Below are 22,985 nucleotides of genomic sequence, written 5' to 3' on the forward strand. Positions count from 1 at the left end.
AGAACACTCCAATGGATTTAAAAATGAAAACAAGTAAGTAGATATACCACCAAAAAGATATGCATGCATTTATTGATACATTTTTTTTCAATGAGGGTAATCTAGAAACCACTTGGAAAAAAAACTGCAGATCTTCTGTCTGCCGACTTTGCAAGCCCTACCCTTTTCCCCACAGCACTGTTCAATCACAAACTTCCCAATGCAGCTCAATGAGAAGTCTGTGCTAGGCAGGGCTTCTGACCTAAACTACCAGGAAATAGAAGGAGTGGTTGTCTGATTGACAGCCACAGGGGTGTAGCAAGTTTAATTTATAAAAAAAATTCTATTGAAATCTGCATTTTTTGTAAGCTGAAAAAAGAGAGCATAAAGCACTGTGTTTAAAGTGTTCCTTTAAACTAAAGGCTTTGTTATGCACCCTGTAAATCATGTTCATCTCCCTCAGGAGAGAGTTTAGGTCACACGCTCAGTCAGTTAATGGGGTACACTGAGGGCCTCAGCTCTAAGAGGGGCTACATGTATTGATGAGAGAGCACATCCTTCTGCTGTGCAAGACAGGACAAATACTGTATTTTAGAGAAGGGGTTATTCAGTTTTTTTCAGTGATCTGAGTTTTTTTTCCAGTTCTTTCCCTTGTGAGTAAGAAATAGTTATTGGATCAGGAAAACTGTTTTTTTTTTTTTAAATTTACCGGGTTCATTCATTTTTAATTAAGAAAGAACATAAGAAAAAACTGTGAAATAAGATTCTGGTTATTTATTTTTTCTTCTGAAAGAGATGAAATGACACGAAGTATAAACATAAAAAAAAAACAATGTGCACAAGTTGTTTAGATGTTTTCTTGTGTAGCAGTAGGTGACCTGTCCTTTTGGGGTGGTGACATCAGTAAACAGAAAAAAGTTCTTCATCCCTGTTTGCAGATGGTTCCTCTAATTTCCTTATTGAGACTCAGATGTTGCAGATAAATAGGTGCCACAATAGCTTACTTGTTTGTGTTCTTTCATCGATATATTTATGTATAGCTGTAGCATATCTTTCAAAAGCACTTGCATATAAGGACTAGTCCCCATTAGTGATAGAAAAAAAGCCACACACTGCAGGAGAGCTTTGAGTTTTCAATTTAATGTCTGTGGTGTGCCACCAGTAGACCAGGAACCACAATTTGAGAACCACTTAATTTATTTCAAATGTCTCTTACAGAAAGGTTTGGTTCTTTCCTGGCCTTTGTCAGAGGGTCCGCACTGCATCCTGGGAAGTGTAGTCCTGTCTTTAGTGTCTTGCAGAATTACTTAAATAAGAAGCCATGCAGTCAGACTACACTTGCACCCAGAATCCCGCGGAGCCCACGACTTTTAGTCCAATGTGGCAGTTTCTGCTGCTTCAAGTCTGGTCCAGCCACTCTGCCCTCTTTGGTGCCTTACACGTATGAACATCTACTGTTTCCTCACACTCCTTGCAACGGACTGCACAACACCAATGGAATTTACACTCGCATTTTGTGATACGAGTGACACGGGTAGTGTCATACCCACGTCCACAGCACATGACCTCGCAGCCATCTGTTCCCCGAGAGACCTTATCACATACCCTGCCGGCAGTGCCCAATGAACCTGTTAAAACAGCATTATACAGCAATTTAGTATGAGGAAAAATTACATTTAAATTGGTCTCTAAACAACAATTCATAGATTACATAAAGGGACAAGTCTATCACTACAACACCACAACCAATATTCTGCTAAAATAAATAAAGTTTTACATGTTACCCTAAATTGTTCTCCCTCCAAGTTCAATGTTCATGTTCAATGTTCAATGTTCAAAGAACATCCTCTTGTTCAATGCCAACGCCCTTGTGATATTTTGTTTTATGATATCACCCACAATTTCAATCTAAAGTATGGCTTCATGCAGGTGTATTTCATTCTAAAGTATGGCTTCATGCAGGTGTATTTCATTGTAAAGTGTGGCTTCATGCAGGTGTAGATTGCTACAGGATGACGAAGAAAGATGAGTCTCCCTCTGCAATGTGGGAAAAAGCCTGAAGGTACAACTATGGCGTAAGGTCATGAAATTATCTCCTGTCTCATGTATCGACACAGCGAGCATCTTCATTGCATAGAGATCCATACAGATGTTAACATATGCCTAATAATTATTTTTCGCTTTGCCTTAACTTTGTCCGTTTAACACATTTAAGAAACATCTGCCTTAGTTCAGCTCAATAATTCTAAATCCGCCTTTGGTTGACTGAACTTTATTATGTAACAGATTAGCGTTAGTCATGCCATCGTTGTGCTTATTTAGAACTGATTTGAGATGTGAATGATCACATAAAGTGTTAGTGATGGATCTTATTAAAGGTTAATGCGTTTTAGAGTTACCTCAAACATGTCTTAGATAAGTATAATTTTCACATAGACAAAACCATCACCTTGTTTTTTATTATCATCACTTTTATTGCTATGCCTTTCCCTTGCTTTCTTTCTACCTGGAGCACTAACAAGCCTTCATTCTTCAGGTGGAAGGGTTAAGTCCTGGTTCCTGGCACTATTAAGTAATCTGGCCGTGCCTGTGAGCATTCTCCTTAGCTGTGATGTGACATCCACAAGACTTTCCCCCCCTCTCTGACTACATGTCATGTTTAAAGGCAGAACATTCCTTTGATAATGAACTCCTTTTGATCTTTCTCTGTGGCCTTGCCCATCTCCCTCTAGCAACTGTTAGAGTGAAAGGATTAAGGACCCATTAAGTCGATTCGGTAGCATACCCTAGGGGATGTATACCAAGGAGAACTATTTGAGTGAATCATATCTCCGTAACAAGGTGGCAATGTAGCAAGGCATTGATAATACAAAAAATGTATTCTCCTAAATTTGTTTTTGCTGAAATTAACCTCTTTTCTGCCTAAAAAAATGTACACCAGGGTTAAATAAACTTTATGTTGCTTTAGTATATCCTTCAAGCTTTTACGACACAGGTTTATTCATGAATTTACCAGGGGATTTCAAATGTTTTTAGAAAATAGTGAGATTGGAAAAAATATACAGTTCAGCCACTTTTATAGCTGAGATATAATTCCCTGGTTGATTACCAACAGCTCACGGGTTAGTGGATAACCCTGCAAGAATAACAACATTAACTTTTTGGAGCATGCTATTTTCTGAGCTGATTTTGCCTTTATGATTGTCTCATTTACAACTCTACACAAGTAATCATTGATACTATTTATTTTCATATTCCCCGAGATTACACAGTTTTATACGATGAGGAATAGGTTAAAGAGATTATTTACTAATGAGAAAAATCTGCAGGTAGTACGATAATGAGTGGTCATCCGAAACCATCTCCAAAGTCCCTCAAACTATCCACTGTTCGGTCAGTAACTCAAATATGTGAAAACATCTATATGGCCTCACACCAAGGCAATTTACATTAAACTTGCCAAGTTCCAATGGACCCTGTCTTGCTTTCTTTAAGTGTGAACCTGATCAGGCATTAAAGAATTCTATGAAAAGTCCTACAAACTGAGCATTCGAATCCCCAAACAAGAAAAATTGGTGGCAAAGCTTTCTATCAAATTGTCACTGTTAGCAAACAATTATTAAAAACGTGTAAATAATATCTAAAAATCTAAAAAGGACGGGCATTCAATCAGAAAAAGAACGCCAAGGGAACTAGCAGAAATATTATCTTCTCAGCACTAGAAGCAAGATATATGTGCAAATGTGTTAATAAATTCTTAAACTGCTGAACTGTGCAGGCACACTGATTAAGGAACGCAAGAAAATCCGTGGGGGGCAGGTTTTCAATGAAAAAAATTGATATACCGTCAGCTTATACACGGTTTTGAAAAGGAAATAAAATGAATACGGTCAGTGGGGAAATTTAATGTTGCACTCATATAATATTTTTGTGTTCTTATTCCAAATAAATATGAAGTCAAAGTTTTTGTTAACTTTATAGAGGAGTGTTTTGGAGCATACTCTATTTTGAAAGGGCATTCTAAGCTTTATAAACGCTACAGTCTGCAACAGTGGTATGACGCCCCCATGACTCCTTGACTTTCCATGATAAGGAGTCAAACCATATTTGAATGATTTGACATTAACCTGGGACCCTCCAGCAACTACTGTACTTCTAATTGTACTTTAACAATATCACTTTTCTGTATCTTTTCACACTACTTGGCTGAGCGTGTGCAAGGGATAAAGTGGTTATGGTGCTTTGAATACCCCTTTAACCAACCTGACCTCACCCTTTGAACTTGTAAAATGTGTTATTTTACAGGAAGAGAAATTACAGTTCTATTTGTATTCAAAACATGCAAACATGGATCAAACTAAAATGTAGTTTGTTTTATCCACCTAGTTCAAACAGTAAATAAAATGAGCTGAACAGGTAGACCAGGGGTGCCCAAAAAAGTAGATCCCCAGATGTCCTAGAAGTACAACTCCCATGATGCTTTGTGTGCCTTTAGAATGACAAAAGCATCATAGGAGCTGTAGTTTTACAACATCTGGATATTTACTTTATGGGCACCCCTGAGATAGACCACCTTGGCAAGTCTGTAAGCTCTCATCATATTCCCTCTCCCAATGACCAGCCTAATGCAAAGACCAGTATATAGAAATGACTATAAACATGGATAACAAGGTTCCCCAAACACAATTCTTATTTCTTTATAAATGAATAGCAATGTTTTGTTAATATTGACTTGTAAAACAAAAAGAGAAATGTAATGAAATAACATATGTTTTAGCATATCACAATATCATATTTAAACGGATACTACAGTCCTGAAATAAAATTTTTCTGGGTCTATAGGTTCCCTTCTGTCCACTAAAAAAAAAAAAAAAGAAGTTAAAGAAGGATTACTTACCTCATTTCCAGGCACTCTACTGCTGAAGCAATGGATTGGAGATATGCACGCATGGCAAAACGATGCATTCCTCCAATCAAGTGCTGCTATCAGCAGTATTTGACTTCAGGACCAAGTTTTACTCGGTTCTGGATGAGAGAGCGCCTCTAGTGGCTTTCAGCAAGACAGACCCTAGAGAGGTGTATTTAACCTTGCAATGTAAACATTACAGGTTTTTCCAAGTAATACGTTGCATGGTTAAAATGACAAAGCCACTGGACCCAGACCACTTCATATGTCGATTTTAGAGACTGAGTGAGTGTATGTATTTATGCGTGAGGCTGAGTTTTTGTATGTAGGAGATTGTGTGTGGATATATTTTGCAGTTTTTAGAAGCTCAAAAGCTCCACTCAATTTATAAATAATTACACCGTAACATATATAGTAGCATACTCAGGTTTATTCACTGAAGTGAAAATTGAGAGGAATTCGAAGTATTCGAAGTAGACTTCAAACGTTAGCCAAAATTGAAAAATTCTCCAAATTGATTCTGTATTCAGTTTGGCTCTTTTGCCCTTAAAATTACATGTGAATTAATGTTTAATTTCGAGCAATTCTCATTTTAGTGCAGTATTTTTTTCTACCAAGTCCTTTTCTTTTTAGTCTACTACATTTTTTACCCTCATGGTAAAAATTTGCAACCCAAGCAATAGGTCATTTCTGCTCATTTTATTTTAAGTAAAGTGACTTCTGGTGCCAAAATAGCAACTTGTTTTGACCTTCTTAGTTACTTTGTATTCAATGATCAGTTCCAGCTAACCTTAAAACGTTTGTACAAATTTGCTAAATGAAAAACAAAACCAAAAACATTTCCTTATGCTTTAGAATAATTTATGTAAGTTTTAACTGTTTTAAATAAAAAAAGAATGTAATTCCTCTGCTTTAAATGATATACTAGTTGTTAAATTGTGACCTGAGTTAGTTACAATGTGTTAAAAGATAAATCCATAATGTATATGTATTTTAAACAATACTGATCTGTTGAATCTAAGTTGTTTTGGCTGTTATTTTAAATCTTTAGGAACCGACGAGTTCCAAACAAGAAAGGAAGTGTCTGAGTACTGTATATTTTGACTGACAAAAGATCAAACAAGGTGCTGAGTTTTGAAAATAATTATCTCCCTCCTGCAGCAGAATTTAGCTAGTGGTTTTCACAACATTTCACTCAACTCGTCCCTCAGAGAAGATAAACAGATTTTACCTGCAGACTTGTCCATCACACAGTAATCAGGGGAGTTTTCGAAATAGACTAAGTCCTTTTTGGTGGGTTTTCTGAAGTTCTGATTGGCCACTGTGAAACCACTGCCATCTTGATTCATGGTAACCTGGATTGCACCATTATATTTTCTTCTGAGATAGTCCCCTGTTTTTCGGAAGTCTGACATAGCACGCCAACAAGTCCTTAATGTACATGACCCACTGACCCCGTGGCACTTACATTCAAGCTTCATAAAACGTTTAACTGCCTAAAATAAAGGAAAAAAGACATCAGATTAGCTGGCATACTTAACAGCACACAGGGATTAGCATGTGTCAGACCCTCATAAGATAAAGGAACTGTTTTAAACAATATATCACATGTTCACAACCTCTGTTGAGCAGTCCTTCCCAAGATACCTTAATAATTCTCAGCAAAAAAAGCTCATCTCCCGCTCTTTCTATCCTTTTCTAATACCACAGTAAAACAAACAGGCCTCTAAAGAACCATTACATACATACAACAAATGAAATTAGGAACGAGGAACCTATTGTACACTTAATAAATAAAGAATAGACAAGAATTCCAAATATGCCATTTAAAGTTGATGCTACAATATGGGCGAAGAAAATCTGGCAGATAAATGCCTCCCACAACTCCCTCTTCCACTTTAGATGTTATCTCATGACTCCCATTGAAACCATAACTATTCACTTTCTGTATTTTAGAGGAATATAAATTTTCTAGTGTGGAAGTATATTTATTGCACTAAATATGTGCTGTCTTCTTCTCTAGTGTGTTCTGTCCCAAAAGTATTAACTGTCTGAGTGCCGCATGTGTGCAACACATTGAACATAGTTTAGCTCTGGTCTCGTACTAATTATAATGTACAAACAAATTAACAGGTCTGGAGATTATTTTGGTCTAATTTCTGTTTTGTTTTTATTATTGGTTGGAAAACACTAGCATTATATCCAACTCTTTTATATATCAACTAAGCAAAAACATAGCCCAATCAAGAGTTTTGGGGGGAACTATCTTCTCTTTGCTGTAGACCCCTGATCTCTTTAATTGATAACACATCTTGTCTAATTTCTCTGCATCTAAACCATGGTGACTTACCATTCTTCCACAACGATTGTTGTGAAGGTTCATTAAGGCCCTTGCATCTTTAACTTTTCTTTCTTCGGCGTCCACAAAATCTTTGGCAAATTCAATCCCAAAGTCAATATTGTCACTGCAGCCTCCCCAGTCAAACTCCCCTCTTTCGTCCTTGTAACGTCCCCGTTTCTTGGGATCACAACTGCAAGACTTAAGTTCCCCTTGGCTACAGGCTCGGGTAATAGCATAAACCACTCCAGCATAGGAAATAGCATAGACAAAGGCTGTTTCTCGGCTACCTATGAAATGAAGTGTATACAAGTCATACGTTTGCTTCTATGCATAATATTGGTGTAAGGGATCTTTATAAAGTTCCATAAGTTGACATAACATCGAATGTGAAATCTGATTAAACAAATTATTAATATTTATTTTTTAAAAAAGTGACTGATCTAGTCTCTCAGTCTGAATACCTGTACCCAATTATTTTCCAGTAATTAGTTACACACATATAAAACATAATAATAATATTTTTTTTTTTACCTGTAATAGTCAACAGGAATAAGAAAAATCATAACAGAAAATGGTAAAATGGTAAAATGAGTAAAAGGAAAAAATATATATTTTAACTCATTGGAAAATCTAAGTGACCTAATTGAGTGCTTGAAAGAATTGGTGAGCCTTTTTTCCAAAGTTGTAAAAGTCATGTTATCCTTTTTGACTTAGTGAATAAAAGCTCTCCAAAGGGTGCAAACCACACGTACCAAGTTATTGTATGGGGTTCACAGTAACAACATGCAGGTCCTCAAGAGCTTACATCAAAGGAAGAAATTTGGGAGCTAGAGAATTAACACTAGTAATTGCATGTTGAAGCATGATGCTATCGGAGCCATGGCATGGCTTATTTATTAGATAGAAGTATTTAAGTAAAATGAAAATATGCATTCATGTTTAGTATTGTTAAACAATGAAACACAGCTGCACAGCCTCCTCATATCTCCTCTGGGGATTATTCATTCAACTGATTGGCTTTTATCTTCTAGCAGTGACTATCTTTAGGACTCAGGGATCTCAACCTACCATAAATCCAGCAGAATAAAAAAAAAAAAAAAACCTCCTGGAATTGATAGCAGGTATTTGATGCTAGATTTTCATTTATTAATGGTTTTCAGTTCTTGTGAAATATCTATAAATGAAAAATGCACGTGGGTCGAAGGCGAATCAGAATAGCTTCCAAGCTCCCTTTGCTACCTGTCATGACTACAGATTATATATTTCAGACAGAGCGTATTAAAACAATGTACTCCTTATGTTATTTAATGTTTTGTCATATACAACTGCATCAGGTTAAGTAAACTTTCCCAAGACATCACTCATTGACAAAGGATTTATTGGTACATAAAACATAGGGGAGCCCTGTTGACAAGACCTATAAAACTGGAACACTATTTCCAAGCAGCTATTTTCTCAAATTCTTTTCTCTATAAAGCAATCTCCAAGGATTAGATAGGGAGCTATCTGCTTACCAGAATTATGCCCCCTTGCATTCCTTCTAAGTGTCCCTAGTAAAGCGACTCTCCATTGCTCAAATCCATTAAAACGTAGTATTATTTTTTAGTAGATATACCCACAATGAAAACAAGTATAGATTTAAGGATGCATTTTTTCCATTGGGGTAAATCTAAAAACAGCTGCAAAAGCTGCAAATCTCTTTTCTGTATCTGTTCAATCACCGACTTTCCAATGCAGCTCAATGAGGAGTCTTTGCAAGGCAGGTACTCTAGACATTGCTGAGTTGAGTTTAGCTCCACCAAGCTAACCAAACAAGAGCATAACAGAACCTGGTGTCTCATTGACAGCCAGGTGACTGTAACACACAAGGTTCATTTATAATAGTGCCAATATCTATTGCAATCTGCATTTTTTATAAAAGATAAAAAGAGAACACACTATTCGCACATAGAGTACTTTAGAAAGCTAAACTGTTTTAGTAGTCTGGAGTGTTCCTTTAAGGCAAAATGTCTCCCCCTGTCTCTGAATCCCAGTATCTTAATTACTGTATAGTAACTGATTGGTTGTAAAGTCAAATAGTTTAATATTTTGTCATGGCTGAAAATCATTTCTTGGCATGTTTATGTTCAAAACATCACACATACAGGTAAGGCACTAGAGTCTCCAACTAACCAGTATTCCTTACACTATAGCGATGCTGTAGCTATTTAGATAAGTATTTGTTTATTAAATGTATAGCTTTCCTCTTTGCCAGTGTTGAGGCTCCCTGTGTGCTGCTGCTGCTGTGCCTCCTGTGGTGTCATCGAAGAGGTGTCATAACCAGGCATTAGTCCAATTTACTGCTCTTCATTAAGGAGTATTGAGGACTGATGCGCATGCTGGCGAGCACCGTGCGTTCATTCAATCAAATGCTTCTCCTATTAGGTGCATTTGGCCAGATGACCATGTAAAACTTGGTTGTTGCAATGGAAGACATTTCTTGTGGCCACTAGAGATGTATTTAACCATGCAATGTAAACATTATAGCTTATACAAAATTACAATGACTTGCATTGCAGGGTTAAAATTACAGACCACTTCAATGAGACAATTAGATTATGTGGTCTGGGTGCCTTTTATGGTCCTCTAGCAAGATGTGTGAGCATTCTAATATTGCTAATCACTATTACTTTATATAATAGTTTCTTATTTAGTGACTTTGCTCCATGTATCATGTTGGTACATACTTAGTGACTTAGAGTATGTCACTGTTCCCATGTGAGCTATATGATATGGTGAATCAGAACATGGGGGGAGGGTGGGGCATCGAAAAAGACGAGAGTGATGTCATCATAGTGGCATGTGCCACTGATTGCCCTTAGGCATTACAATATGTTACTTGTTTATGCAACCCTTAGAATCATATTCTGTGAAAATGACAAATTACACTTAAATATAATTTTTGTTTCAAGTCTGTATAGAATTACTGCATTACTGAGTAAACTAACCATTCTGTGCTTGTTTTCTAACATTTGAACTAAATCACCTAATTTTCCACTAAGAGGACTGTTTAGTTCAGATTGCAATAAATACCATCCAACCCCTACAATCCTGTGTCCGGGTTTGAAGGCCCTACATATTTTTGTTCACACAGATCCCACACTATCCAAATACCTGATGCCCTGCTCAGACATCTCTCTAAATGTTTACATATCCAATTACTGTTTAGACAATTCTCTTTGGGGTTTAGGTATCTTCAACACAATCAGCTTCTCTGCACTATACTAATCTCCAATAACCACTTGGTTCATTTATACAACAAGTCACTTTTATAAGGAGATACAGCAGCGTAGTGCTCGGTTACAAGCCAAGATAGACTGATGTGTGCATTTAAGCAGATGTCTGATTTTATGCGCGGGGTATTATTTTTTCCTTTTAATTTATTTTCAAAGCACCTACATATTCTATAAAATAGTTAAACAGCAGGAAAAGCAATACGAAAAGCATAGTAAAAGCAACAAAAGACACATATACCCAGACACATACAAATAACTAGATATCAGATTGATATCTAATATGGTTTGGTTAAATGTTAATTTTAGCAACAGTAATCTGAGATATTAGGAACTCAGTAAAGATAATAATAGATAATAGATAAGAATATAGTATAATATAGTATACTATAATAATAGTAATAGATAAGAGGTGATAGATAATCTTGTATTTTTTTTTCTTTTGAAAATTGTATTTATTTTCAAAGTTTGGGAGGGTACAGAAAGGAATAAGGAGAGGGAGGTGTAAAGGGGCATAGTGGCATATGTTCACCGTTACAGTATAAAACACAAGTTGCAGTATATGAGAGCAAGGACGAACTACATGTTTGCAATATAGTTTTGGTTTCAAAGTGAGGAGTGCGAGCCGGCGATACAATATGGACATTGTGCCCATAGTATATCTCCTTTAAAAAATATTTTTGGATGTGGCATGAATATAACAGATGAACAGCCTGGGTATTAGGAAAGTGTATAATAAAATGGCTAATCTTTAATATGCTCTCACTATTTATCGAGGCTACCTTAGCTGCAGCAAAATGACTTGGCGAAAAAACTTCTTTCAGTCATACGTATGTTTCTGGCTGTCAGGCATGTTATGTGAAAAGACTTCAGGAAGCAGAATGATGGATGACAGCTCTACCTCCCAGGATGTAGGCAGCAGGAATGAAATCACTGAACTATAGCTTACCATTATGGAGGTCCACATTAATATAATTACTACTGCTCCACTACTGTTTCCAAGGAGATATACCGTATATATATACACACACAATATTGAGGTGGTTTGCTCTGTTTGCCCCCTAAATACATAATAGATTTGATGACCATTCTACAGAAATGAAACCACGGAGCAACGCAGGGAGAAGTGGGCCTTGACAGAGCCAGGAGCAGGCAGGTGAAGTTTAGGTCAAGGGGTTGTCCTAAGGTTCGTGCTAGGGGGCGTGGTTAGAAGGGATGTTAAATAGCGGCCATTTTGGGGTAAGTCCATTCTAATTTGAGCCTTTCTTACCTGTAAATTGTTGCAGGTCGGCTGGGCTCTTCTTTTCTTCTTTTTCAGGTGCAGCATGGCTTCTTTGGAGGAAATTCTGTCGGGTGTGCGGTCCGTGGTGAAGGAGAAGGGTATGGCGTGGCTGCAGGAGCAGTTGGGGGTTCCGAGCACGTCTGCTCCCCCCCATGCGGTTCCGGATCGGAGGCCGGAGAGGAGAGCCAGGCCGCCTCAACGGCTGAGTCCGGGAGCGGGTCCGGCAGCGCGACGGAGGAGGAGCTCAGCGGGCAGCAGTTTGAGGCAGGCCGTGCTACCAGCCGGAAAACAAGGACGGGGAGTGAACCGCCGGCCGGGACCGCCAGCCGGGCGCAACGCCGGGGCGGTGAGGTTGCAGGCCAGGAAGAGGCCTCCCTCGTCGAGCGCCCCCTGCCGGAGGGAGGCGGGGGGACAGGCCAGTGCCGGAGTGGACAGAGAGGACTCGGTGGAAGGGCCCGATAGCAGCCCAAGACGTCCCGGTGAGTCGCCCCCTGGGGGCAGAGCTGAGGGGCAGGGGAGTGTGCGTGGTACTGGCAGTGACAAGGCAGCGGTCTCCCAAGATTTGGAGGGGGACCAGGTCAGCATAACGCAGCAGGCAGTGACTGGAGCTAGGGGCAAGAGGGATGGCGCTGTAGATTTACAGGAGCGGAGGAGCGTGGCCAGGAGCATAGGAAGGAGGGGTGACGGACGCAGCAGTGGTGTAGCTGGGGTCTCTGATGCAGCAAGGAGCGGTAGTGTGGAGCACAGGGGAGACAGGCGTGCAGGTGTGCAGAGGGGGATGACGACAAGCGCAGTGGCCACAGGACAGCGGGTGGCTGGCCGGGATGACGGTGGCACCCAGGACAGCGGTGGGCGGGAGGCCATTAGGGGTCGCTCCCAGGATCAGCGGGATAGGAGGAGCGCCAGCAGTGGGAGCAGCGGAGGACGTCAGCGTGGAGGAGCGGATTGTAGGGACAGCAGGCGGAGATCTGAAGACAGACGGAGGCTAGGGGACAGGAGCCCAGTAAGGAATCGGAACAAGGGGAGGAGGTCTGTTTCCAGGGACAGGTGGCGGAGGCGCAGGCACAGTGAGTCAGGATCGTCAGAGAGGAGTTTTGCCACTCGGAGGAGGAGGAGAAGCGAGCAGGAGGGACGTTACGAGCGTAGGAGTGGGGATGTCAGGTCTGCTCACAGGGATGTGGGGCGGGTGGGACTGCAGTCGGACAGTTCACCCAGGCTATATTCTCCTTGCAGGTCGCTGTGTAGGACGCCCACGGGAACGAAGCACGAACAGGCGGGCAGGAGTCGGCGTCCACTGGTTCCTTCTGGGTCGGCCGATGCTGTGGACAAGATGGCGCCCCCGCGGCCAGCAGCGGCCGGGGGCTCGAGCGGTGAGTCTCCAACTGCACCACACTCGGGGAATTTGCTGGGGTGTTTGCGATCATTATTAGAATCATGGTCGGGGGACGGGGGGTCACCGACGCAGTTTGAGAAGGTGTGGGTCGCGGATGGCGGTCGGGAGGCGGGGTCGAAGGCAGCAGCGGCCGCAACGCTGAAAGGGGGTGAGGCCGCCACGAGACCGGGTCAGGGACTGACTGGTGGGGAAGGAGATCTTGTCGATCTCTGCGGGGAGGTGACGGATGCGGCACGGCAGAATGTTCATGTGTCTTTTGCGGGGCCGCTGGGGTGCCACTTAAAAGTGGATATTAAGGATAAGATATGGAGAGGGGAGTTTGTGGAAATATTTTCCCTGCTTCCCCTGGACGAGTTTTTGGATTTGAAAGAGGAGGATAAGAAGGATGCTAAAAAGGAGGAGGAGGAAAAGAGGCGGAGGTATCGGAAGATACCCAAGTCCTTTGGGAACTGGTTGAGAGCCTTTTGTATTTTGGCGAGCGTGATAGGGGAGAAATACCCTGATCGCTGTTCGCAGCTGTTTTGTTATTTAGACGGGATTGGGGACGCGTATCGTACCTACGGGGGTTTGGCGTGGTGGAAGTATGACGAACAATTTCGTCAACGCTTAGCGGCTAATCCGTCCATGCGGTGGGACCAGATGGACCTGCCTTTGTGGATGAGGCTGATGATGGCACAGAAGAGTGCCCCCTTTCTCGGAACAGCCGGCGCGGGCTCGGGTACCGCGTCGGCGGGACAGAAGAAGGGGTTTTGCTGGCTCTACAATGAGAGCCAGTGTAAGTGGGGAGCGTCCTGCAGATTCAAACATGAGTGCTCCGGTTGCGGGGGCAATCATGGAGTCTCCAGGTGCTTTAGGAAGGGTAAGCCGAACGTGGGAGGGGGAGGCGCCGGTGCATCCGCTGCTGCGTCTGCAGCTGGGGGCGTCACCGGTGAAGGTAGGCGCGATGCTGCCTTGGTTAAGAATATACGATAACCAGGAGGTGGCTCGGTTTTTGCTGCTCGGTTTTACAGAAGGTTTCAGGATTCCGTTTCGGGATAGGGCTTCGGGAGCGTTGTGTAAAAACTTGCGGTCTGTGGGGGATCATCCAGGGGTCGCTCGAGATAAGTTATGTAAGGAAGTGCAATTGGGGAGAATGGCGGGGCCATTCCCTTCCCCGCCGTTGGTTGGTTTGCGAGTGTCTCCACTCGGGGTAGTCCCCAAGAAGGAGGTGGGTAAATTCCGTATGATACATCATTTATCGTACCCACACGGGGCTTCGGTTAATGATGATATCGACGAGGCCCTGTGCTCTGTTCTGACAGGGCTGTTGAGTTGGTTAGGAAAGCAGGTCAGGGGGCACTGATGGCGAAGTTGGATGTGGAGGCAGCTTTTCGGCTGCTTCCCATACACCCGGATTGTCATCACTTATTGGGGTGCTATTTCGAGGGGGGGTATTTTGTGGATTTGTGTTTACCTATGGGTTGCGCCATATCGTGCGCTTACTTTGAAAGGTTTGGCACATTTTTGGAGTGGGTCGTGCGGCGGGAATCGGCTGGGGGTGCAATAGTGCACTACCTCGACGATTTTCTATGCGTTGGCCCGCCTCACACGGAACGCTGTAGTCAGGTGTTACAGACCTTTCAGTGGGTGGCGCAAACATTTGGGGTGCCGTTGGCTGGGGACAAGACGGTGGGGCCCACCACGTGCCTCAGCTTCCTGGGGTTGGAGATCGACTCGGTGAGGAGAGAGTGTAGGTTGCCAAGGGACAAGCTACACGCCCTTCAGCGGCTAGTGGTCACGGTTGAGAAGGCAAGGAAGGTGACCTTGCGCGAGCTTCAATCGTTGATAGGTAGTTTGAACTTTGCGTGTCGGGTCATTCCGATGGGGAGGGTGTTCTGCAGGCGGTTGGCACGGGCGACGAGTGGGGTTAAAAAGCCGTCGCATTATGTCAGAGTTTCGGTGGACATGAAAGAGGATTTAAGGGTTTGGGCTAGGTTTTTGAGTGAGTTTAATGGGAGAGTGTTTTTTCGGGATCCGGTGGGATCCTCCGCGGATGTGGGTTTATTTACGGACGCATCAGGGAGTGTCGGCTTCGGGGCGTACCTGGCTGGTAAATGGTGCGCGGAGGAGTGGCCGGAGGCGTGGAAGGCGAGCCCTTTAATTAGGAACTTGGCCTTTTTGGAATTTTTCCCAGTTGTGGTGGCGGTGTCGTTATGGGGTGCGGAGTTAGCCAATAAAAGGGTAGTGTTCAATTCGGATAACATGGCGGTGGTACAGGCTATTAATGGTTTATCTGCTTCCTCCTGGCCGGTGGTACAGCTGTTGCGGCACTTGGTCCTCTTGTGCATGTCATGTAATATTGTGTTTCGTGCTCGGCATATTCCGGGACTCGACAATGTTGTTGCTGACGCGCTGTCTCGCTTGCAGTGGGAGCGCTTTCGGGAGGCGGCGCCGGAGGCGGAGGAGGAAGGCCTGGCCTGTCCTGCGGAGATGTGGGAGCTCGGGACGTCCTGCTTGGGGAATGCGTAAAGAAGTCTCTAGCGCCTGGGACATGGTTTTCCTATGTTAAGGTTTGGCAGGTTTGGGAGGATACTATGCAGGAGGTTGGGGCAGGGAGCTCTGAGGATGCTCGGCTGGACGTACTGTTATGGATACTGTGCAGGTTGTTCGCTAAGCAGGCGTCGCCGTCAATGGTAGATAGGCACTTGTCGGCGTTGGCGTTTATGTTTAAATTTAATGGATGGGCGGATGTCACGAAACATTTTATAGTGAGACAGGCAGTTCGGGGTTTTAGGAAGGGTAAAAAGACGAAAGATACGAGACGGCCAGTCTCGTTTGCAGTGTTGCAAGGGTTGTTGGGCATACTGCCTGAGATCTGTTTTTCCGGGTTCGAGGTGACGTTGTTTACGGTGGCCTTTTCGTGGGCCTTTTTTGGGGCATTCCGGATTGGTGAATTGCTTAGTGCCAACAAGAAAGGGGTTGGCGGACTTAGGCTGGAGGATGTGACGGTTGGTGGGGACAGGGTGATGATCCGGCTGGTTCGATCGAAGACGGATGTCTTCGGGAAAGGTTTCACGGTAACGTTATTTGAATTGCCGGGGTCAGGGTTGTGTCCGGTGGCAAGCGGGCGTGGGTTTTTAGTACTCCACCCAGTAAGGAGCGGATGTTTCTTCATACATGCCGACGGTACGGCGCTGTCTCGGTTCCAATTTGTGCGGGTTTTTCGTTTGGGGTTACAGAGATTGGGTCTGGAGCCCATGCAGTTTGGTACACATTCATTCCGCATTGGTGCAGCGACCGAAGCGGCTCGCTTGGGCTTAGGGGATGAGCGGATAAAACGGATTGGGAGATGGGAATCGCTTCGTTTTCACTCTTATGTACGGCCGGATAGGCTGGTTTGAGTTGGGGGTTGAAAGTGGATGTGTTTTGGGGGGTATGTGCTGCTTCATCACTGTTATGTTTCCTTTTAGGTTGGACGGTGTGGATAATCGGCCATTCGTATATTCACTGGGCACGGAGGAGGGCCGCAGTTAGAAGAGACGGAGCGCAGCTGGGCTTTCCTGTGGACCGGGTGGCATTATTCTGGTTTGGTTATCGGGGGTTTGATTGGCAGCACATGAGTACGGCACTGTTTCGTAAGGTAGCAGAAGGGGCCTTACCGGATGTGGTGGTAGTTCACGGGGGTGGGAACGATTTAGGCTTGATTCCCCAGCGTGATCTGGTTCAATGGATGAAGCGGGATGTGGATAAATTGAGGGGGCTTATCCCTGGCGTGAAATTGGTATGGTCAGAGATGGTACCTCGTTTATGCTGGAGATACGCCAGGGATGTGAAGGCAGTTTCTCGATGCCGTGGTAAGGTGAACAAGACCATGTCGGTGTTCATTCGTAGGCTAGGAGGAGTGGTGGTGCGGCATCGGGAATTGGAAGAACGGTTACCTGGTTATTTTCGGGCAGACGGAGTGCATTTGTCAGATGTAGGCTATGACCTTTTTAATCTAGGTTTGCAAGATGGGATAGCACAAGCCCTGTTTCTGTGTGGTGGGGGTCGCACATGTCCTTAAGGGGTCAAGGCAAGTGCTGTGGCGGAAAAGGTCTTGGTTAAACTGGAAGTTTGGTGGGTTAAGAAATTGGTAGGCCAAGGTCTAGGCGAAAGTAGGCCGGAAGTTAAAAGTTTGGAGGTAGGTTCGAGCCCATAGGTGGCTACGAACCAAGGGGTGTAGGGGTGTCTGGGTACACCCCTGCAGTTGGACAAATGGAGGTGGGGCCTCTTGGTAGGCCGTTGAGTTACATGTAAATATTATTGGTTATGTTAATGTTTATTTTGGTAGGGTCATTGTCGGGGGTATGATACAGGAGAGAGCGTAACGAAAGGAGTACTGTTGACAATGACCCTAAATTGTTAAATTATATATTGATATTAATTAATAAAGCTGTGGACGTTATACTCCAACAGAAAACTTGGTGTCTGTGTGTTATTAAGTTATGGTTGGCACATGCCGAATAGCGACTGTGCAATAATGTCATGAAACCACGGAGCAACGCAGGGAGAAGTGGGCCTTGACAGAGCCAGGAGCAGGCAGGTGAAGTTTAGGTCAAGGGGTTGTCCTAAGGTTCGTGCTAGGGGGCGTGGTTAGAAGGGATGTTAAATAGCGGCCATTTTGGGGTAAGTCCATTCTAATTTGAGCCTTTCTTACCTGTAAATTGTCCCTCCCACCCACCCTATGTTTTGGAAGTTGTTCCCGTTTGGTCACAGCGGCGGGAAAAGGTCTTGGTTAAACTGGAAGTTTGGTGGGTTAAGAAATTGGTAGGCCAAGGTCTAGGCGAAAGTAGGCCGGAAGTTAAAAGTTTGGAGGTAGGTTCGAGCCCATAGGTGGCTACGAACCAAGGGGTGTAGGGGTGTCTGGGTACACCCCTGCAGTTGGACAAATGGAGGTGGGGCCTCTTGGTAGGCCGTTGAGTTACATGTAAATATTATTGGTTATGTTAATGTTTATTTTGGTAGGGTCATTGTCGGGGGTATGATACAGGAGAGAGCGTAACGAAAGGAGTACTGTTGACAATGACCCTAAATTGTTAAATTATATATTGATATTAATTAATAAAGCTGTGGACGTTATACTCCAACAGAAAACTTGGTGTCTGTGTGTTATTAAGTTATGGTTGGCACATGCCGAATAGCGACTGTGCAATAATGTCATGGTTTAGCCCATGCATTCCTTAATTTTGATCCAAGTATATGCCATTTAATACAGATTTTCTACATGTTTAATGGCTGGCTCTCGAGACAAACTTCCAGATTGAAATACAAAGGACTGCTGGTATTTACGCTGATTTTCCCTGTTCTTGTTGATGATTTATGTTCACCTGTGTTTTAAAAAAATAAAACACGCTAACATGTCACTATACGTGAGCAGAACTGCACTTGATCTGAGACATGCACTTCTCTAATGCTTATTTCTTCTTTTGGAAACCTGCGAGTTTCCCTGTGTGTCCCTCTCATGGTTTTTCATGTATTTACATGCAAGTTTCATAATCTACTTTGCTGCTCCACACTGGGATCTTAACAAAAAATAAATAAAATAGAGAGAACTTTCTCATGAATAAAAATACATTTATATAAAAAATACTGGACATGTTTTTGCTGAAAATGTGACAGCTTAATGTAAAAAATCAAATTTCCTGTAATTCAATAATGGTGATTGGAGACCTCTCCTAAAGGCCCAATAGTGCAAAGTGTCTACTTGCCACCTATGATGACACATGCCAACAGAGTCTGTAACTTTAGAGACGATTATTTTTCAAGCTGGTGAATAGCATATATTTAATTGAATTCATATATATTACATTCCAGTTAAAATCATTATTTAACCCCTTAAGGACCAAACTTCTGGAATAAAAGGGAAACATGACATGTCACACATGTCATGTGTCCTTAAGGGGTTTTTAAGCCAGAGCTGTCCAACCTGCGGCCCTCCAGATGTTGCTGAACTACAACTCCCATGATCCTTTCAATTAAACAGATAGCAAGGGAATCATGGGGGGCCGCAGGTTGGACAGCCCTGTTTTAAGCCTTATGCTTACTTGGTGAATACAAATTTTTAAAAAAATGAAGTCTTGCTTTTAAAAAGTATTTAGTACCGTATTATTATACCACGCAACGTGGCTGTGTCTGCTGATATCATACTCTGACCTTTTTACAAGAGTTGGTCAGTTCTCAGAAAACGCACCAAAATGTTCAGTCTACAAGGGAAACCATATATGCAGGGATCATTTGAACATTAATCGAGACAGACAACTATGCCCTGTATTCTATTTAAAGTGATACACAAACATTGTAAGTGACTGTTAGACTTGTGCAATCAGTTTCAAATGAATTGCAATTTGGCCGAATGTTGGGGCGGTCAGCTGGTGATCCAAATTACATAACTCCGCAGTGCCATACGTCTGTATCACAAAACAAACATTATGGAAAATGGACAAGCAGTTTCACTTGATTCCTAAATTCTGGCAGTGGCGGTGCCAAAAAAGTAAATTGATTGATGAGAAAAAAGATGATTGACGGTTAGGGGACAGGCAGTAACGGTTGATTTTATTAACATATCAAGTGAGAAGTGACCAATACAGAGAAAAAAGGAGGATCAGTAAAAAGATGTATATTTAAAATATATATAATATATAAATATATTTTTTTACTGCTCCTCCTTTTTTTCCTCTATTGGTTACTTATTCCTACTTGAGCTGTGAACCAAGTGGTGGGAAAATGTGACTATCAATAAACTGTTATATATATATATATATATATATATATATATTGGAGTACAGTGCTTGCCCATTTTCGTGCCCTTTCAAGTCATCTGAATAATTTTTCCTGAAATCAATGCATGGACCAAAACGCCACATGGATAAATTATAGTCCACCCAACTGAATTTTTCTTTGGACAACTTGATTTGGCTACAGCTAATTTTTCTGCTGTGTTCAAGTCTACTGAATATAATGTTTCCCTTTGATAACCAAGGAAAAAATGCTATTCAATTACCAGCAATATCCTTTTAGAGTATAATATAACCTCGCCCTAAATTGTAACAGAAGCTAGCAATACAAGAGCTGTCAATCAAGGTTGGCTTTCATACAAGTTCCTTACAATAATAGTTTTAGACAAGAGAACATACTTCTTAACATGACTCTCCCAAAGACTGTTTGGTCTCTGTCCAGAGTGCTGCAGTTCCAACGATAATGCCTGAATTGATGCTGACACTCCTTGATCCACTCCTTTGCCCCCTCGCCAATAGCTTGCATGATGTCAGGGTGCTTTTGACACAGCTGTTTCTGCTTGTTAACCAATCCTGGGATGTTATTACAGATCACCCTTGCTCCCAGTGCTCCGATGTACCTGCGAAAAGGACACTATGTTAATCTAAAAACATACCATAGGTACACTTCCAAAAAAAAAAACATTCCGTTAATCAATCCAGTTCTTTCTTTACTAAAAAATAGACAATCATGAAAATGCTTTGTCAACAATTTACCATAGGTTTTCCAAAAAAGTACTTGTACTCTGATATACCCCTGTGTACGCAAGCATTGATGAGTACCCTTTTAACTTGCATATTTGCGTGGAGTTGTTAGGGCAATTCTTTTTTTTTTTGTGGATACCTAGGATTACTGGAAAGCCAATGAACTATAAATCGATATCTCTGGTATAACGTTCAGCATATCCAATTTAGTTTTTTTCATGATATAAAATTCTCTTTATTAAACTATAGATTGCACACCAAACATATAACCGTTATTATAGTTTTATAATTTGGTATCATCAATGGAAACCTATTCTATACCGTACAGGGGAAAGTGGGTGACAATTTAACATTTAATTTCATTTTATGTTGTTATGATCCGTTCCCTACCCTTGTCGTATATTTCTCTACTTGCGCTTCAAGACATGTAAAGGCATGTCCGTGAGATAGAAGACACTAGAATCTGGCAGTCCTGGCGATTTTCATAAACAGTATCATCCCGATATACAAGTATGCAAAGGAATCTGGACGTGGGTGGTTAAAGTGCGATACTACCAAACAACAATAAATAACTGCGTGCAGGAGAGAGGAATTTCCTAAAAAAACACACAGGGGTTTAACAACTAAATATCAAATTCTAGTGATTTGAAAACCGGATTGCAACAAGTTGGCCAAAATAGCTTAAGATATAATTTATTGTTAAATTCTCCACAATGTAGTATTTAGCTAATAAACCTCAAATTATATATCAATCTATTACCATTTTTACATCTATTACCATGCAATATTGCAAATTAAAATAAAGGCAAATATTTTAATACACTTTTTATTCTTGTGTTAACCGAGAACATTAGTGTTGTGCATCATTAGTTTTGCAGGAATAAGCACATTTTGCATTTAATGTATCTACAGATAAATGCAACATTAGGACTGAAAAAAATGACTGCTACATAAAAAAAAAAACTAGTAAACATGTTAATAGACGAACGGTTTAAGTACGGTGTATTTCTAAAGAATATTTTGTATGCTTGTAAAATTTTAAGACAAAAAATATATTATTTGTAATATTATATGCTGCCCATGAAGAATTAAATTAATTACCGAAAAAGGAATTATTGACAAATTGAAGAGCTGTTAATTCTTAGCTAGATATAGCCAAATTGGAAAAATTCTAGAAATTAACTATTTTTTTACACTTACTGATCAGTTGGAGTTATTAAACTAGAGAGTTTGGAAAACTGACATGAGAATTACGAATATTTTATATAATTAAAAAAGATATATATATATATATATAATTTTTTTTTATTTCATCGTATATGTTTAGAGGGTTAAAATAAAAGTAGTGAAATCTATCACAATGGCCTAATTTTCTGAAAATTTTACAAAGGAATAATTTATATATAGTTCAAATGTTGCTCTTTTTCTTTAAAATGATCTACTAAATGTTTCCTATTTTATTAATGGCAAATGAATAACTGTTCTTCTGTAGGTTTTCCATAAATTACTCTTATTTCTAGTTACATAGTCTATTCTCAGATAGTTAAAACCTTCCACTACAGGGAGATTTTTATGTTAGTAATACATTTGTCTGTCATATCATTGGCTATCTGACATCACTGTAGCCAACGTTACTATAAGTTATTAGCTACAGTGATGTCCCATAGCCAATAAGAACCTGCCACAGTGGTCCTCTTACTCTTTTCTCGTTATCCTCATGGGTGTCATGCCATACAGTGGTGGTCAAGATGCTGGCATTGTTTCTCAGCACTAGTGTCATTATGTGTGCTATTGAGGGACCACATCCATGTGCTGAACTGATACTGTCTCATCTTCCTTTACATGCCATGCCATGGCTACCCATAAAACCCCACATCTTAGCCTTAATGGTGCTCCATTATTCTCTAGAGTTCTCCTCGGTGATTCAGTTCCCTTTTCTGATTCCACCTGACCTTTCTCCATTTCTGCTCCTACTTTCAATTTCCTTGCTTCTCTGCTCCTCCATTGAATTTTCAGATATTGAATTCCTGCACTGCTTTTCCCCTTAGAAACCTCAGCTACCTGGCTGGCTCTTGGACTGAGCCAATGAGCTAAGCCTTGCACTGCCAGGCTTAGCTCAAATAGAGAGCTTCTAGCTCTCTGTTGACTGTAGGACTTGCACCCTTTGACTACTTATTGTGGGAAAACCTCAAGGCACTATTTTCTTTTGTTTTTATATCAATTTATTTGTTCCCCTTTCTTCCACCCAGTCTTAGAGATTAGAATAAAGATTGCTCCACCTTTTAAAATTTTGATCCACAAATACTTTTCTAACAA

At 41.5% G+C, this 22,985-nt stretch overlaps 1 protein-coding gene across 3 annotated transcripts in view; it reads right to left on the reverse strand.

Annotated features, from left to right (window-relative positions):
- Window positions 1–738: 738 nt before the first annotated feature.
- The window catches only part of WNT2B (Wnt family member 2B), a 60,836-nt gene continuing 38,589 nt past the window's right edge, over window positions 739–22,985 (reverse strand). For all 3 annotated transcript variants that reach the window (XM_063450751.1, XM_063450743.1, XM_063450759.1), the window contains 4 exons: window positions 20,325–20,545; window positions 7,236–7,513; window positions 6,117–6,381; window positions 739–1,607 (listed from right to left, as the gene is read on the reverse strand). In XM_063450751.1, the coding sequence (XP_063306821.1) occupies window positions 1,378–1,607; window positions 6,117–6,381; window positions 7,236–7,513; window positions 20,325–20,545 (994 nt within the window). In that variant the 3' untranslated portion in view covers window positions 739–1,377. The remainder of the gene's footprint in view (window positions 1,608–6,116; window positions 6,382–7,235; window positions 7,514–20,324; window positions 20,546–22,985) is intronic.

Source organism: Pelobates fuscus, chromosome 1 (genome assembly GCF_036172605.1).
Source record: "Pelobates fuscus isolate aPelFus1 chromosome 1, aPelFus1.pri, whole genome shotgun sequence".
Classification (NCBI taxonomy): Eukaryota; Metazoa; Chordata; class Amphibia; order Anura; family Pelobatidae; genus Pelobates; species Pelobates fuscus.